The following is a 17,832-nucleotide window of genomic DNA, read 5'->3' on the forward strand; positions in this document are numbered from 1 at the left end:
AAGGGAACCAGACAGCCATATGGATAATTGAAACATCCCTAGTTAGGTAGATTTAAAAAAAAAAAAAAAAATGGAAGGGATATGAACCTTCATGCTTTGTCATAAATCAACCTCATAACTGAGGGACTTAGGAGAAACTTTCTCTGTGGGTAGGCTATTGCATAATTATCTACTTTGAAATATTTGGCACTGGCCACTGTCAGTCAGGATACTAGATTAGATTGATCATTGGTCTGATCTATTATAGAAGTTCCTGAGTTTTAGACCTACATTTCAATTTTCCTCTCCTCTATACGTTTCAGTGTAGTTTCACTGCTCTGAGTGGCAGTAAAATTTGACTTCGTTTAAAACAGTAAAGATAGTAAAGTAAGCCTGTTTACTTTTTAACTTAGAGCACTCACAATATCAAAATTCTCCAAGACTATATGTTCTAATTGCCAGTCCTAGTTATGGCACTTATTTTGGACACCAGATGCTGCTATGGAAAACTGAGATGGAGTTTAAATATATCGGTTGTTTGTTTTTGTTTTGTTTTGTTTTTTAAACCGCAAACTAGGCAGAAAATTCTGTGGATAACATAAAGCCAACACACGCACAAACATAAGCATTTAGTATCAACATCCAATCAGTGTACTTCAGTCTTTTTACAGTTTACTGCATTGTTTCTAAGTTTTCAATTTACGTTACTCTTGCTTTACAACATTATAGGTACAGTCTTCTGGAGAGGACAGAATACTTGTAATGGGGGCAACTAATAGGCCACAGGAGCTGGATGATGCTGTTCTCAGGTACCTAAATTATGCCCCTTTTAATATATGTTCAAGGACACAGTTGCACTTAAATTAGTTTCTGTTATGAAATACAAGTTTCACAGTTAAGTATCTTGCACTTTTCAAATTGTATTGGACTGAAATTTGCTAGAGTTGTTGGTGGTAAATATTAACAAAATACTGAATGCTTATTTTAAAGAAGTGCCTCAGCATTCCCTTTTGAGTGAGTTGTGCCTTTAGTGCCATCAGCTTGGAATGGTCTTAAAGCGGTACGCTTTCAGATCCTTTCATCTCACTCATCTGTTCCATTCTCTGGGCCTAAGGATAAACTGAGCAGAAAGTCTCTTCTATAGACCCTTCTTCATAGAAGCAGCACTGAATTTCTCTTTTGGACATTTGGAGGCATGGTATCCTCAATAGCTGTAGGACCTTGGAGGCCTCGTTTCAGATTCTTAAGAATCCTTTATAACAGTGGTTCTCAAACTTTTCTTTTCACAGACCACTTGAAAATTGTTGAGGGTCTTGGTGGACCACTTAATGATCTTTCCAAATGTTGTTTGTACCATTAGCTAACTATTGTAAAGCACTTTGGATAAAAGCACTATATTAAAAAAAAAACCCAAAAACCTTAATAATAAACATTTTTTTGTTCTACAAATAAAAGCACACAACTCATATTTTAATATCAGTAGTCTTACCTTTCTAATGCAATGGATGTGCCCTCTCTCCCCCACTGTGGCAGCCCCCGAACTGGGACTGGGAAGGAGGTGGGGGAGTCTCTCCCCTGCCGTAGAGCTGAGGCTGGGAAGGAGGGCCGTCTTTCCCCAGCAGCCACAGCCCTGGAGATGGGGAAAGTCGTCTCTTTCTCTGGCCGCCACAGCCCTGCACATCCCAAATTCCCCCGCACCCCCACTTCTCACCCCATTGCCCCCTTCCACCTACCCCGTATTCCCCCCCAAGTCCACCACCTCACCTTACATGTGCATCTTCTCTAGGGTCCAGGCACCTAATTAGTGGAGCACGCCTGCGAGGCTCCACTAATTAGGTGGATGGCCCTTCATGCTCTTGTGTGCTGCCGCCTAGGCACGCACCTTAGAGGGAACTATCCGTGGACCACCTGATTGGAGCTCGCAGACCACTGGTGGTCTGTGGACCACAGTTTGAGAACCTCTGCTTTGTAGCATGGCATCTCCCACTTACACCTCTCTCATGCTACGCTGAGAAATGCGGATTTGACTTCACTGGCTCCCTACAAATTACTCTGAAAATGAATTACATTCCTCAACATTTTCAAAGACTCCAAAGATTCTGCAATAGTGGACAATATGAGAATACGTTAAAAAGGATGTTCTATTCATTCTGTCACTGATGGTTGTAGGGATAGATGTTACCAGCTTGGGCTGGAGAGTCTGATCTGAAGTATTGCAAAGTCGTTGGAATCCTTGTAGGGAGACGTTATCCATGAACATATTAAAAGCTACAAGCAAATCATTCCTTCTTCCCGTAAGAGTTTCATCAGGGCTAAGGTAGCACCAATGGCATGTTTGTACCTTTAAAATCTGCAGGGCTACTACCTGGAGTTTTATTCAGACCTTTTTTATCACCCCACACTCAATTTGGCCCTCCGCCCACCTTCCTAAGCGGCTGTACTACTTGTTAGTCTCCTGCGAGTGGGAATATGCATATACCATACTGAAGGAGAGATTTTTTTCACTGGTGGTAAAATACAGTAGGCAAAATTCAATCTGGATAGTGCAAACCGCACCTTCCTGCACCAGAATAAGCTTCTAGATAAATAGAGTATTAAATAGTGTGGTGGGGTTCAGGCTATGTAAAGTTTCTATTATTTAGAAAATGGACATAACACAAAAGTTACAAATCTCAAGTACAACTGTCTGCATATTACAACATCATGGAAGGTGTCTCAAAAACTCCCCTTATTCTCCAGGTGCCATCCTCATGGGAATAGCTTCCACAAGACCCAACTAGGTCTTGTTTTATTGCACCTACCCTTGTGAGGAGATAAATTATTTTAGTGCCAGGATTGTTTTTTTTTTTTTTAACTTGATATAGTTATAATATTTATATACCTTTCTCTGATGCCAGACATTCTTTTTGCTTCTTATCTAGCTACATCCTGGACTGCCTCAGTCAAGGGCAAGGATTTCAAATTTGCTATTCCCTATCTAAGTTTTCTTTAGTTAATTACCATAGATAGCAAAAAAAAAATTAGTGTTGGTGGCATGGGCATAAAATATGTATTTTTATTAAATGTCAGCTTTTACCAGCTAGTTCTTCTGAAGTATTAAAATGTTACTTTTTTTTTCTTTTTTTTGCAGACGATTCACCAAACGCGTGTATGTGTCTTTACCAAATGAAGAGGTAAGTGTATGCCTTGTGTGCATTTCTTTCTGAGAGTTCTTAAAATCCTGTTATATAGGAAAAACAAGAAAATATATTATAGAATCTTGTTAATTTGCCCTAATGATTGGTAGATTTATTGCAAATTACTGAATTTTGTGACTTAGTGGTGTCCACTAATTCACTTTGGCTAGTATGGTAAGTTTATACCACTCCGGCGAATATTTGTTATTACATTTTGATGTACTTAGTAGAATCAAATCTGCTAGTAACTGCTCTCTCCTTCTGGGTAGCTTGCTGTTGTATAGGCAGTGTGCTGATTAAACAGACAAGGACATGTTTTGATATGCCTAGAATACTGCAACAGCCGGTATGTTTGGTTTGACATGAAATTATTTCATGCAAAAGTTTAAAAAATTGTGTGGCCTAATTTTAGCAGTTCTTCAACACTAAAACAAAAAAAACCTATTAGCACTGTTTGCTATTTTAGCAGCAGCAGCAGAAGTGTGTCTGATCAAGATTGTAGTTTAGTTGTCGTGATTGTACAGTGCCTGGCTGGAACCAATGGGACCCTCAATTTCATGAATACTAAATCCATATGACCCCTTAAAAGAAAGTATTGACATGTACATCATAGTCAAAAGTACTACAAATATCATACATATAGGCTTCTGAATTCACAGAAACATGCCATATATTTTTGTTTTATATCTTCTAATAGATAAGTTTTTGTATGTGAACTTACAACTGATAAATGCTTCTTTTCAGACAAGATTGATTTTACTAAAAAATCTTTTAAGCAAGCAAGGAAGTCCATTGACCCAAAAAGAGCTTGCACAGCTAGCTAGGTAAGTACTTGGATAGTTCTCCTAACAATATTGCTGGTCTGCTAACAATATTGCTGGTCCACAACATTCATATCAACTGCTCTGTCAGTTACATTTAGAACTAATGCTAGTTATCAGGGACATTGAAATTGTAACCTTGCCTGTACTTAAAATCCTAGAAATGTAGGACTGGAAGGGACATCAAGAGATCATAATCTAGTCCAGCCCTCTGCGCTGAGGCAAGACCAAGTATAGCTAGACCTAGACCATCCCTGACATGTTTGTTTAACCTGTTCTTAAAAACCTCCAATGATGAGGATTTCACAACTTCCCTTGGAAGCCTGTTCCCATGCTTATCTATCCTTCTATTTAGAAAGTTTTTCCTCATATCTAACGTAAATCTCCCTTGCCACATATTAAGCAGGTTATTTCTTGTTCTACCTTTGGTGAATGTGGAGAACAGTTGATCACCATCCTCTTTATAATAGCTCTAACATTTTTGCTGACTGTTCTGTTCCTCCCCTCAGTCTTTTCTCAAGACTGTACATGCCAGTTTTTTAACCTTGCCTCATAGGTCGGGTTTTCTAAAGTTTAATCATTTTTGTTGCACTTCTCTGGACACACTCTCCATTTGATCCACTTCTTTCTTAAAATGTGGCATCACTGGACACAGTATTCCAGATGAGGCCTCACCAGTGCTGAGTAGAGCAGGACGATTACCTCCCATGTATTCGATGCTCCTGTTAATACACCTCAGAATGATATGAGCCTTTTCCACCACTTCATCACATCGTTGTCTTGTATTCAGTTTGTTCCATTATAACCCGCAGATCCTTTTCAGCAGTACTATCACTTAGCCAGTCTTTCCCCATTTTGTAGTTGTGCATTTAATTTTTCTTCCTAAATGAAGTACTTTCCACTTGTCTCTATTGAATTTCATCTTGTTGATTTCAGACCAACGCTCCAATTTATCAGTCCCCTTGAATTCTAATCTGTCCCCCAAACTGCATACAACCCCTCCCATCTTGCTGTCATCTGCAAATTTTATAAGCGTATTTTTCACTCATCATCATCATTGAAAATATTAAATAGTAAGGACCCAGAACAGACCCCAAGTGAGACCCCACCAACATTTACCAATAAAAATTTAATCCTTCCAAGCCTACTTTGTCCCCATATCCTCTTTGTTCCCCTTTTTGAAGATAAGTACTACATTTGCCCTTCTCCACCCATTCTCCTGGAGTTCAGAGATAATAGCTGTTAGTTCCAAGACTGGTTCAGCTAGTTCTTTAAGTAGGATGAATTTCATCAAGTCTTGCTGACTTCAATACATCTAACTTATCTAAATATTCTGTAACCTTCCTTGTTTTGGCCTGTGTTCCTTCCCCTTTGTTAACATTAACTGATATTAAACAAATGGTCACAATTTACCTTTTTAGTGAAGACTGATGCAAAATAGTTGTTTAACACTTCTGCTTTCTTGAACCTTGTCCATTATTAGCTCTTCTTCCCTGATAAATAGAGGACCTACACTTTTTTCTTCATCTTTTTGTTCCCAATATATTCATAGAACCTTTTATGTCCCTTTCTAATTGTAACGTATTGAGAATGAATTGCACACATTTTGGAAGATATGAAAAACACTATTTCCCACCCCCCCACCACCCGGTCAGGCTGTTTGAGAGTACTGTTCAAACTGTTTTCTCGCCACCTAGATCTGCTGTTGAAACATGCTGATCAGCACTGTGCCTGGGGCAGGGAGACAGGAAACAAAGGCAAGCTCCTTCCCACCCAACCTCTAGGCGAGCCCCATCTTTCCCAGCTGACTAAAGAGAGCACCTGCTCTACATTTTTTGTGCATTTCAGGTTGAAAACAAATCTCATTGGTTTTTGTTTTGCTTTTTCCTGACTTGTGCATTTTTGGGGTTGGCAATACTGAAATTTTAAGCATAGAATAGCAAGGATCTCATAAGTGTAGAGCTTTTCCAATATTTTTTGCTGTTTTTGAGATTTTAAATTTTGCATTGAAAAATACCTAAAAGTTACTTGTGCTTTCCATTGTGAAAATTCTTATGGATCGCACAATATTACTACGTGCTCATCCTCTGGAGGTTAGGTACTCCATTATGAATGCTATTCAGGAGGTAGAGAAGGGAGAGGAAAATAAGAAATGTTCCTTAATGTAAGGGAAAAGACCCTCTCTCCTTCTGAGATACTAAAGAAACTACTTGGTAGATCATGGAGGAGGAAAACTGAGTGAGGTGCAGAGCATCAAGAATTTAAATACTGTAACTTAGTTTGAGTCTTTCGTTTTTGTGTGTGCATGAGGGGTACATGCACATGTGTTCAGCAGGGCTAGTATGCATCAGCCATTTTATATCTGCAACATCGCCTAAATTTGCAGCACAATGAAGTTGCATTTATTGTCGTCTTAATTCACACTTGCAGAAAACTATCTTCAACCATGTCAGATGCACTAGTATCTAACTGAAGTAAAAAATGGGGTTGTAAGTTAAGTTCTGTGACTGTAGATTCTATGTGCAAACATCACTAAGCACAACTTTTTGAAAAATTCTTTGTGCTATCCCATTCCCTACTATCGACTTTGTTCACTTGAGTGACTTGCCACATTTCCTTGGTTGGCAAGTGACTGGGATTTATCCTACACTTTAGTACTTTATAATTCTACTAAACCTTCTTCAACCCACAAACAAATTGTAATTGGGTGCAGTGCCTCCAGAAAATTGGATGAACTAGCTCCTTTAATGGGCCATTATTGTGCCTTTTGACAATTTCTAATGGCTGCCTTTGAAAGGTGGGGCGGTACAGCAAAAAAGTGTTTCTATTTTTTACTGCTCCTTTTCAGTATATAATATTGATTTTATTTTTATCTGCTTGTTTTTCACACTGGAAATACCAGTTCTGGGTTCCCTCTCTTTCACTGATGACTTCGGCAAATCTTTTGAAGCACTTGAATGGTTAAATTGGAGAATGATGCTAAAGCCTGAAGTACAGCTCTTCCAGCCCTGACTGGAGACTGAAAGGAATGTTGTCTTCAACCTTTGTAGGAGGGGGGAGAAAAAAACCTTATGTGCCATCTTTATATTTCTTAAATGAACAGTAAAGGACATGATTTCTCTTGCTTTGCAGTTCACTTCTAAAGTATTTACTCCTGTTATGTATCACATGTCTAGATGGCTCAGCACTACTGTGGCTCAGTTGTTCCTCTCCAGCAGAACTTGGAGTGGTAACTGGGTAATTGCTTATCCTCTCCAAAGGCCCCCATGTGCAGGGTCACAGAGGTACCCATATTCTTCCTCCTTCTCTCCAGCATCTCTGTAAGACCATTGGGAGAGACTGAGTTGCCATGGCCTCAGCTGCCAACAGCATTCCAATTACATGCATCTATAGATCTCCTTTTCAATTGATGCACCCACTGCCATTACTAAAATGTCAGAACACTGACAAGAAATCTGCTTTTGAATGAAGAGCAACTGGCTTAAGATGCACACAGGCAAGACTAAAATGATGCTGGTCAAAAAGGGAAAAAGCTTTTGAAAAGTTATCCTGAACATTGTCTCCCATTGTGCTTTGAAGGCATATGACCCCTATTCATCACAGTGGTGCAAAGCCTCAAGTTTGTTTGCCTGTCTAAGCTTGGATGACAGGGTAGCATTGTTATACCAATAAAATAAAAACCAGCAGGATCTTTTTAAAGGAAAAAAGGCAAAATACCACATTTACTGTGAATACAGAAAGAATTATAGTTATAACATTCCATTCAATCTCATATTCACACACACACACACACACACACACGTTCTGCAAGGTTGTTATCATAGTTACCAGCCTTAGAGTTGCTCATGCCAAGCCACTGGCCAGGTGGCCTAGACATGAGGAGGGAGCAGGGCCTTGTCAGATGCTCATCTGATGCTCCTGGAAGTTGGTTTGCAGAATCAGACCCCAAAGTTCTCACTTTTTAGAGTCTATTTTTATAGGAATTTCTTCCTATGCCAGTCTATGGGAATTGCTTCATCATGCTGTTGCTGAATCAATCAGCAGATAGCACATTCCTGACAGCTCCAAGATGTTATCTTGTTCTTTGGTTCTCCCATTCTTGAGGCTGTTGGGTGGATTCCAGTCTGCCCTCCGGGGGGTCCTCTGGTTATTTCCACTTGACGCCTTCTTCAGCCGATGGACACTGGATTCTTAGGCTGGCACCTCCCTGAACGTTCAGTTATTATCCACACTAAGCATCCATCCACATACATCCTCTATCTCTATTTTAATCACAATTGTTAATACAACAAAAGGGTGGGGAGTCTCTGGGTGCTGTTTCTGTTGTTAGAGTATTGCTTTGAGTCTCTCTCTCTGTGAATTGCTTTGAGAATAGACTCTGTCTTAGACTAACACAATTAGCAGCTTGCAAGTTTCACACATAGAGGGAGAGAAACAGTACCAAAAACCAAGAGACCTCTTAATTAGTAATACCCTGGAATTTAAACTCTGGGGAATCAAACTCATTTGTGATTTTAATACAGAACTTCTTTAATATGATCCAACAGCATTGCTACCTTTTTTGATCTCCATCTTATTAGGAAATGTTTCTTCCTCCCAGAAAAGGACCAGCACACAGTAATCCATGCATTTGTCACCTCCAGGCTGGATTATGGTAGCTCATTATGAATCTGATTGTGAAGACCGTCCATAGGCTCCAGCTGGTCCAGAATAGGACTGCCCACCTTCTTTGTGGCTTAGGCTGCTGTGAGCACATGAAGCCTCAACTGAAGTCCCTCCACTGTTTCCTGGTTAGCTTGTGATGCCAGTTTAAGGCTTTGGTCCTCATTTTCAAAGCAGTTATTGGATCAGTGTCGAGCTAAATTATAGACCAAATTTCAATCCAGAAACCACAGTGACAGCTGCACTTCTCTGGCAGAATTCAGGTTACAAAGCCTGTAAGTGCTTGTGATAAAGCATTATTGATGTAAAGGATTCAGCTGTGGAACAAACTTCCAGAGGACATCAGGTGACCCCAGAGTAAGACTGTTTTTAGGAAATGCTGCAAAACCTTCCTCTCAGAAAAAGCCTCATCACCCTAAGAATGAAGCACTCAATGCTGATGCCTTTCTACACATAATGCCCCTACCAACTGAAAAAGGAAATTAATAAAAATAAAACAAAAGCAAAAACCCTACCCAGTGTTTTTTCTCCCCAAAAGGAAGAATGTCAGACATGCCATGAAGCCTATTAGAAGGCATTCAGATACTACCATAATGGGCAGCAGTATAAAAAAAACCATAAAATAGGCAGATAGTATTTGGTGATTTTGTTTGAAAATATGATTTTTCTATAATATACATATATACACACTTTCACTTATCTGGCTGCAGTATCAACAAAAGGTTGTAAGTTTTAAGGGAAAACTTCTTGCAATGTGTGAAGTGTCCCAACAACATGCCACAAAATAGGAACTGTTCATTTTTTTTTTAAAAAATGCAGAGATTCCTTTCAGTTCTCACCATGTTTTTCAAGCTTAGTCTGGGTGAGATTTCTGCAGCAGTCCCCAAAGTACAGTAGAACCTCAACTATGAACACCTCGGGAATGGAGGTTGTTCATAACTCTGAAATGTTTGTAACTCTGAACAAAATGTTATGGTGGTTCTTTCAAAAGTTTACAATTGAACATTGACTTAATACAGCTTTAAAACTTTACTATGCAGAAAAAAAATGCTGCTTTAACAATCTTAATTTTAAATGAAACAAGCACAGAAACTGTTTTGTTGCCTTGTCAAATCTTTTTTTTAAAACCTCCCCTTAATTTTTTAGTAATTTACGTTTAACACAGTACTGTATTTTCGTGTTTTGTTTTGTGTTTTTGTGTCTCTCTGCTGCTGCCCGATTGTGTACTTACGGTTCCAAATGTGGTTGACCAGTCAGTTTGTAACTCTGGTGTTCGTAACTCCTGAGGTTCTACTGTAGACTGGATCACCAAAGAAACTGGTCATGGGCTAGAAGCACGGCATAAAATATTTGTCATTAGAATTTAGTCATTGTGATATGAAGAAGCCACAACAGCTATATCTGGACAGTCCTAGGCAAGTATTTGAGAGTAGAAAGTGCTGACAATCTAGTAGGTTGTTTAAAGAAAAAGTGTGTGTGTGTTAAAATGGCGTTCAGCAATAGATCCCAGTTGCTAGACTTGATTGCTAAATGCTACTTACATTTAATACTGATATTAAACTTTAATGGATAAAGTATTTTCAGTTGAGAAATGTGTTTGAAGTAACATTTATATAATTTACTAATTATGGTGCGTAGCTAATCATTTAATCTGAGGGAAATACTATTTCAGTCTTTGGTAATATCCATGTATAAAGATGCAGATCATTGGAAGTTTTTCTATCCCTCTCCTCTCCCCCTTTACAAAGAATGACAGATGGATACTCAGGAAGTGACTTAACTGCATTAGCAAAGGATGCGGCACTGGGCCCTATTCGAGGTAAGTGGTGTGACTTTTTCTATAGTATCTCTTTTTTTTTTTTTTTTTAAAGCCTCTTCAGGAAATTAAAGATACTGTTGCTGTGTCTTCCTAATCATTTGTCCATCTCTCTCTCTCAAATCTCCAAAATTAATCAGAATAGATCCATGACATCCTGGGTCTTGTGTTGCTGTGCATGGTAAAGTGGAGACTGTCACGCATTGCTTTTTAGTGCGTTTCCAAGTGTCATGAAAAGAACCATTTGATATTAACAGGTGACGGAACCATTTCAGTTTGCCATGCTTCCACTCATGGAATGATGTGCTTCCCAAGTTTAGCATCAGTTCCGTCTTAACTAGACCATATCCCTTACAGGTGTCTGTATTAGAGAACATTCTTCACCTGCTTCATAAATTGAATGTGAAAAAACTGTTCAGATCATATTGGTTGTTTGTAGTCTTCAGGAAGAGATGCCATGGGGGAATTTGTCTTGATTCAGGGATTGTCTGAATGTATGAAAATTGGCTTTTAGCTGTTAAGACCATTTGAGGTTGAATGATGGAATTACATGAGCCCAATCAAGTTGGGTTGTGGCTGCCTCAGTGTCCTGCCTTTGACATTCCTCTCTTTGAAATTTTTAGTTAAAACAACACTTTGTTGTTTAGCACTACTCACTCACTCTCAATGCAGGAGCCAAATTGGATGCTTGTGTCAGAAAGGCAGTCCTTCAGTCATTGTTCAACTACGCAGTCCTTCTAGGTATTGCTACTGTTAGCTAATCTTCTACGTAGGGGATCAGCAGAGACAATTTTATGAAGAAGAGATGACTCCTTAACGGTAACTGGAGTTTCCAAATATATTGCTTCTGTGTGCCTCTGCCACGCTGTCCCACCCTCCTCTCCACTTTGGAGTCTTTCAGGCAGGCAAAAAAGAACTGAGGGCAACTGGAGGATGTAGTCCTTCTGTAACCTGACTTTACGTGGGTTGAGGTGCCACAGGTCCCCCAATAGTAAGTTGTTTTGAAGTGATTCATGGATTTGACGTACAGCGCACAAATTCTAGAGTGTGGATCTGTAAATATTCTGAACTCCAGTTGCTGACAAGTAGCTCTTCTTTCTGTCTACTTTCCCTTCAGTAGCTACTTTTAATGGGCTGTTATGAGTCGGGGTGAGGGGAAGGATAGCTCAGTGGTTTGAGCATTGGCCTGCTAAACCTAGGGTTGTGAGTTCAATCCTTGAGGGGGCCATTTAGGGATCTGGGGCAAAAACTGGGGATTGGTCCTGCTTTGAGCAGGAGGTTCCTCTAGATGACCTCCTGAGGTCCCTTCTCAACCCTGATAGTCTGATTCTGTGACTTTGGGAATCACAGGTGTACTACACTGCATGAAAATTGGGGAGCGGTATTGTATTAAAAGTGGCTGTCTCATAAGAGCCATCATAAGTTATATTCCTCCAGCAAATTGGAAACATTATGTGCTTACACTTGCAACTGATTGGTGCACTAAAATGTACATTTTGTCTGCAATGTAAAAATCTTCATATTTAGAATGTACTTCTCTGAGAAGAGCCCATAAAAACTACACTGTGGGGTTGGATGTCTTTTCCCTCTCCACGTCCTCCTCCTCCTTTCTGGCTTCCATCTAAAACATGAAGTGAAAAAAAATGTTCTTTCTAAATGCCAGCCCTACAAACTACAACTCTTCTCATACCCTACTGGTAGTAAAACTCCTGCAGGGCAAACGAATGCTCTCAGTTATACTCTGCTGTGCAACCTATTGTCAGTGGGGTCATTATTTAAATACACCTATAGAATCATTGCTTTTAAACTTGTGCAAACTCATTTAACCGACTTGAACTTAATAAATCTGATTGCACAAAGAGAAAGGTAATCCTTTCACACGCTCAGCTGTGTTGGCTGTGTAAGACTAAGAGTAGTGAAAAGCAACACAAATTTTCGTCACTTAAAGCAAGCAGATATCACTTGGAAGATACAAGGAGCAGGCATGTTGAGTTGCAAGGTGCCATTTTTAAGCACTTTTCAGAGTAGCAGTGAACATACAATGTTTTGATGTTTTTCTTGTGAAACTCATTGCTCTTATTTTTTTTTATTTAACAGAACTAAAACCAGAACAGGTAAAGAATATGTCTGCCAGTGAGGTAAGCTGCTATAACATGACTTCCTTTCTGGGTGGAACATATACAGATGTTGTTGTGTTGTTTTTTTTTTTTGTTTTTTTTTAAAGAAACAACCAGGAGTCCGGTGGCACCTTAAAGACTAACAGATTTATTTGAAGGTGCCACCAGACTCCTGGTTGTTTTTGTGGATACAGACTAACATGGCTACCCTTCTGATACATGTTTCTAAATTATTGTAAAAATATTGTTGCCTAATTTTTTAACATTTTTCCTTGATTGAGTTAAGTGAAAAGGTCTCTTTAAAAATATTGGTAGCATGGAACGTGAGGCTTCCCCCAGACGCACACTGAAAAGCTACAATGACTGTGATAACTTTATGTATGCAGTATTGGTCCCAGCATATTAGAGAGACAAGTTTTGATTGGACCAACTTCTGTTGGTGAGAGAGACAAACTTTTAAGCTTACGCATAGCAGCTACTTCAGATCTGGAAAACTAACTTTATCAGTTATTTCTAACAAAATTCTATTTGCCAATACGAAATGCTGAATTGCAGTGATTTTTTTTTTAAGAAGCTATTTTGAAATATCAATACGAATGTGTGTTTTTGGCAGGTGTGGTAAAAAATTCATAAGATCTATGCTGAGAATAAGTGTAAGAACAGTAATTGAGGTAGTGTCAAATTCTGTGCTAACTTACACCCCAGAACTTCGGTAGGACTGGATGGGATGTACACAAGTGTGGGCACAATTTGGCCCATATTAGCGGTAAGGGTGGGAAGACTAAGACTTTTTTCAGAAAATACTTGGTGCAATAGATTACCACTCCATGTAGCTTGTGCATCTGGAGAGAATGCAGGTGAGATTTGACTTGGGTCAAACTTCATAGACTCTACAGTGCCCACCAGCAGATGGTGGTATATTGAAACTTACTTTGGGTTTAAATCATTCATAGTAGCTGAAAAGAATCCTGTCATTTTATTTTATAAACAGGTTAGTTTTCCCAACAAAAGATGCAAACTGTAGTCTGAACTGTAAGCTCTTTAGGGCAGGAACACACACACGCGTGCGCGCACACACTCTCCTCTCTCTCTCCCCCTCCCCCTCCCCCCTGTGTTTGTAGTGCCTAGCACAATGGGTCCACAACTACAATAATACAAATAATAAAACCTGTTGATTTAGTGGGGGTTCATAGCACACAGATACAGAATTACTGGTGCACCTGATTAGTGTGTTTATCATGAGGAAGTGTGCATATATGGACCACTTGATATGATATTCACAAAATTAGTGCATCTCAGTATTCTTAAGTTACATAGCATTTCCACGTCCATCACAGGGAGGTACTGCCAAACCAGCAGCTTAAGTGATATGTCATAGCCTAGTAACTATGCTGCTGTTTAGAAAAACCTTCATACTGAATCTCAAAAAAGTACATTCAAAAAAATGCTGAACTAATCAAAGCGCGTAGTCTGGAACTTCCTCCTGAAAAACATGGAGCAAAGGCAGAGCGACAAAGGGGAAGACTTTGAACACCAACCTCCAAGTGGCAGAGGAGTTAGATAGGCTGAGGAATCTGCAAGCTCTTCTGCCCCAGTATTAACCAATTTATTTGAGCATAAGCTTTCGTGAGCTACAGCTCACGAAAGCTTATGCTCAAATAAATTGGTTAGTCTCTAAGGTGCCACAAGTACTCCTTTTCTTTTTGCGAATACAGACTAACACGGCTGTAACTCTGAAACCTGCCCCAGTATGTGCATGCCCCATACATATTGCAGGAGAGGAGCAGGGAGAAGCTTTATTTCGTGGCTGCTTATTTGTTCAGAGATGCAGCCTGTGATGGGTTCGGTCACAGAGACTCCCCTTGAGACTGTCACTCAGTGAGCTGAGATACCACTGAGAACAACCCTCCTGCCAGAACAGGTGCCTCTCCACTCCTGTCTTGCTGAGTTAGACACTCCAGTCAGCTCCAGCATAGACCCAGAGGTTGTGCCACACCTCTCTGCAGTTCACTGAAACTGAGATTCACTCAGCCCTCAATTAACAATTGTTCTCAATTAACAGGGACTTTCCCAATGTCCATTGTTCAGCCTTTCTGGGAGGCTGAACCCCAAATAAATCCATTTTACTCTGTGTATAAAGCTTATGCAGGGTAAATTCATAAATTGTACGCCCTCTCTAACACTGATAGAGAGATGCACAACTGTTTTCTCCCCCAGGTATTAATCACTTACTCTGGGTTTATTAATGAACAAAAGTGATTTTATTAGGTATAAAAAGTAGGATTTAAGTGGTTTCAAGTAATAACAGACAGAACAAAGTAAGTCACCAAGCAAAATAAAGCAAAAACACGCAAGTCTAAGCCTAATTCATTAAGAAACTGATTACAGGTAATATCTCACCCTCAGAGATGTTTCAATACACTTATTTTACAGACTAGACTCCTTCCTAGTTTGGGCCCAATCCTTTCCCCTGGTACAGTCCTTGTTAGTTCTGGCAGACATCTCAGGTGGTAAGCAGGGGTTTTCTCATGATTGGCAGCCCCTTTTGTCCTGCTCCACCCCTTTTTATAGCTTTGGCACAAGGTGGGAATCTTTTGTCTGTGCTTGTCCCCACCCCGTCTCATCAGTGGAAAAGTACAAGGATTAAGAGGTATTCCAGTATCATGTGACATGGTCAGATGTCACTGTAAGACCCCTAAAAAGAAAAGGAGTACTAGTGGCACCTTAAAGACTAACAAATGTATTTGAGCATGTCCGATAAAGTGAGCTGTAGCTCACGAAAGCTTATGCTGAAATAAATTGGTTGGTCTCTAAGGTGCCACTAGTACTCCTTTTCTTTTTGTGAATACAGACTAACAGGGCTGTTACTCTGAAACCTATAAGACCCCTAGTCTCCATTCTTCCTGGGCTGGCCCACAGGTACACAGGAAGGCTTGCAGGTAAATAAACCATTTACAACCAATTGTCCTAGTCAATGGGAGCCATCAAGATTCTAAACCATTAATGGCCCACACTTTGCATAATTACAATAGGACCTCAGTTATACTTCATATTTCTAGCTTCAGATACAAGAATGATGCATGCATACAAATAGGAGGAATATATTGAGTAGGTTATAACTTTTGTTATGATACCTTGCAAGAGACCTTTTGCATAAAGCATATTCCACTTACATCATATTCACACTCATAAGCACATTTCCATAAAACACATGGAGTGCAACATCCCACAGCCTTGTTGTCCAAACTTTTGTAAAGAGATGAAGCCCATGTAAGAGATGTGGGTCACCCTGAGACATAGGGGACTCCCACAATCGTGTTGTATTTGTAAGGTGATCGCTGCCCATGTCTCTAAAGACTTACCTCTGACAGGGTAAGCAGAAGAAGCAATCATAGGGGGCCCATATAGATGTGATGCATTTGTATGTACTCTACTTATTAATAGTACTCAGCCAGCCATTCTTGGATCGTGGATTTTTTCTACACCAAGCTGAATGCCTTGTCATAGGATTTGACTGTATATTTTAAAAAAGAAATCTGCTGCAGCCCCTCTCCCCATAGTATTTCTCTTTGTCTCTTGTCACTGTGACACATCTGGCTGCACCAGCAAACACTAGGCCCAAAGAAATGTGGAGCTTTTGAGATTGTAATGTGTTTATTCATGTAGGGTTTGTCTGTGCTGCCCCGAAGGCCTACTGTGGGTGTGAATAGTGGTATGACCAAAGCGCTGCACTGTAACTTTCCCGAGTGGATGCTGCAGATGCAAACTAAACTCAGCCCTTTTTGAAGAGGAGTATGCTAATATGAACTAGGAGCCTTTTAGTTTGTGTAATCTAAACTGCAGGGCAGTTTAGAACAAAGTCTTAGTGATTTGTTTACTAGGCTCACAGACTTGGACAGCTTTTCAGTCTCCCAAGCTGTGAAAGATGTAGAAACTGTTTTGTTTGTTTGGCAATCTGGAAATTTGCCTACACTATTTTACCGTTCTTTTAATAAACCTCTGCCTCCCAGTTCTTAGCACATAATTCTTTATAGCCTGACTGTTCTTTTGACTCCTTAGAGCAGGGTTTCCCAAACTTGATTTGTGGCTTGTACAGGGTAAGCCCCTGGCGGGCCATGAGACATTTTGTTTACCTGAGCGTCCACAGGTACAGCCGCTCACAGCTCCCAGTGGCTGCAGTTTGCTGTACCTGGCCAATGGGAGCTGCGGGAAGCAGCCACTGGGAGCTGCGAGCGGCCATACCTCTGGACACTCAAGTAAACAAAGCATCTCACGGCCCACCAGGGGCTTACTCTGAACAAGCCGCGAACCAAGGTTGGGAACCCCTGCCTTAGAGCAATGTTCTGAAGTTATGTCCTAATATAATTTTGGAGAGTAAGTCCCCTCTGTGGACTGGGGACATTACACAACAAAACCCCCACTGAATTATATGACATTTTAATCCTGTTATCTGTGGAAAAAACACCATGAACTACTCTGATGGGACCAAGGCCCCTCACATGCATTGGCTAGCACCACCTAGTGGAATAGAAAATAATATTTCACTTTGGCCATTCTAGATCACAAGAGACTTAAAACAGATTTTTGTATAGTGTATTACCTCTGTGGTGAGCTGGAGCCAGTTCACACCAGTTCGCGCAAACCGGTTGTTAAATTTTGAAGCAGTTTTAGAACTGGTTGTTAACCCGCTTCCCTGCAGGGGGTGCTGAGGCGTTGATGGCCTCTGGCCACCGGGGGCACTGCAGTGCAGGAGCCATGTGAACTGCTGCCTGGCCCTGGGCATGAGCCCTGTTGCTGCTACTGCTCCCCTGGCCCTGGGGCTCCCGCTGCTGCCTGGTGGGTCCCTGGCTGCTCTGCTGGGCCTGGACTGCATCCTGCTGCTTGGGCTGCTCTGAGCCGCCCTCCCTGTGAGCACCCACCACCCTGCCCACAGCCAGCCCGTCTCCAGCCACCCCTGCACCCCCTGCCCGCAGCCAGCCCCTGCCGCACGCACCCCCTGGCCTGCCTGCAGCCAGCCCCCCCCTGGCCTGCCTGCAGCCAGCCCCCCCCTGGCCTGCCTGCAGCCAGCCCCCCCCTGGCCTGCCTGCAGCCAGCCCCCCCCTGGCCTGCCTGCAGCCAGCCCCCCCCGGCCTGCCTGCAGCCAGCCCCCCCCTGGCCTGCCTGCAGCCAGCCCCCCCCTGGCCTGCCTGCAGCCAGCTCCCCACGCCCCTGTCTGTAGCTGGCCCCACGTCCACTGGTGCCCTGCAGTTCCCAGGACAGTA

General features: G+C 41.2%; 1 protein-coding gene and 1 long non-coding RNA gene across 5 annotated transcripts in view; one reads left to right on the forward strand and one right to left on the reverse strand.

Moving 5' to 3' along the window:
- SPAST (spastin) overlaps positions 1 to 17,832 on the forward strand; it is a 61,833-nt gene that overhangs the window by 39,655 nt on the left and 4,346 nt on the right. For all 4 annotated transcript variants that reach the window (XM_077813505.1, XM_077813507.1, XM_077813506.1 and 1 more), the window contains exons 12-16: positions 709 to 788; positions 3,110 to 3,152; positions 3,900 to 3,979; positions 10,387 to 10,457; positions 12,552 to 12,592. In XM_077813505.1, the coding sequence (XP_077669631.1) occupies positions 709 to 788; positions 3,110 to 3,152; positions 3,900 to 3,979; positions 10,387 to 10,457; positions 12,552 to 12,592 (315 nt within the window). The remainder of the gene's footprint in view (positions 1 to 708; positions 789 to 3,109; positions 3,153 to 3,899; positions 3,980 to 10,386; positions 10,458 to 12,551; positions 12,593 to 17,832) is intronic.
- The window catches only part of LOC144262984 (uncharacterized), a 59,545-nt gene that overhangs the window by 30,368 nt on the left and 11,345 nt on the right, over positions 1 to 17,832 (reverse strand). The window lies entirely within an intron of this gene.

This window comes from Eretmochelys imbricata, chromosome 3, assembly GCF_965152235.1.
Source record: "Eretmochelys imbricata isolate rEreImb1 chromosome 3, rEreImb1.hap1, whole genome shotgun sequence".
NCBI lineage: Eukaryota > Metazoa > Chordata > Testudines > Cheloniidae > Eretmochelys > Eretmochelys imbricata.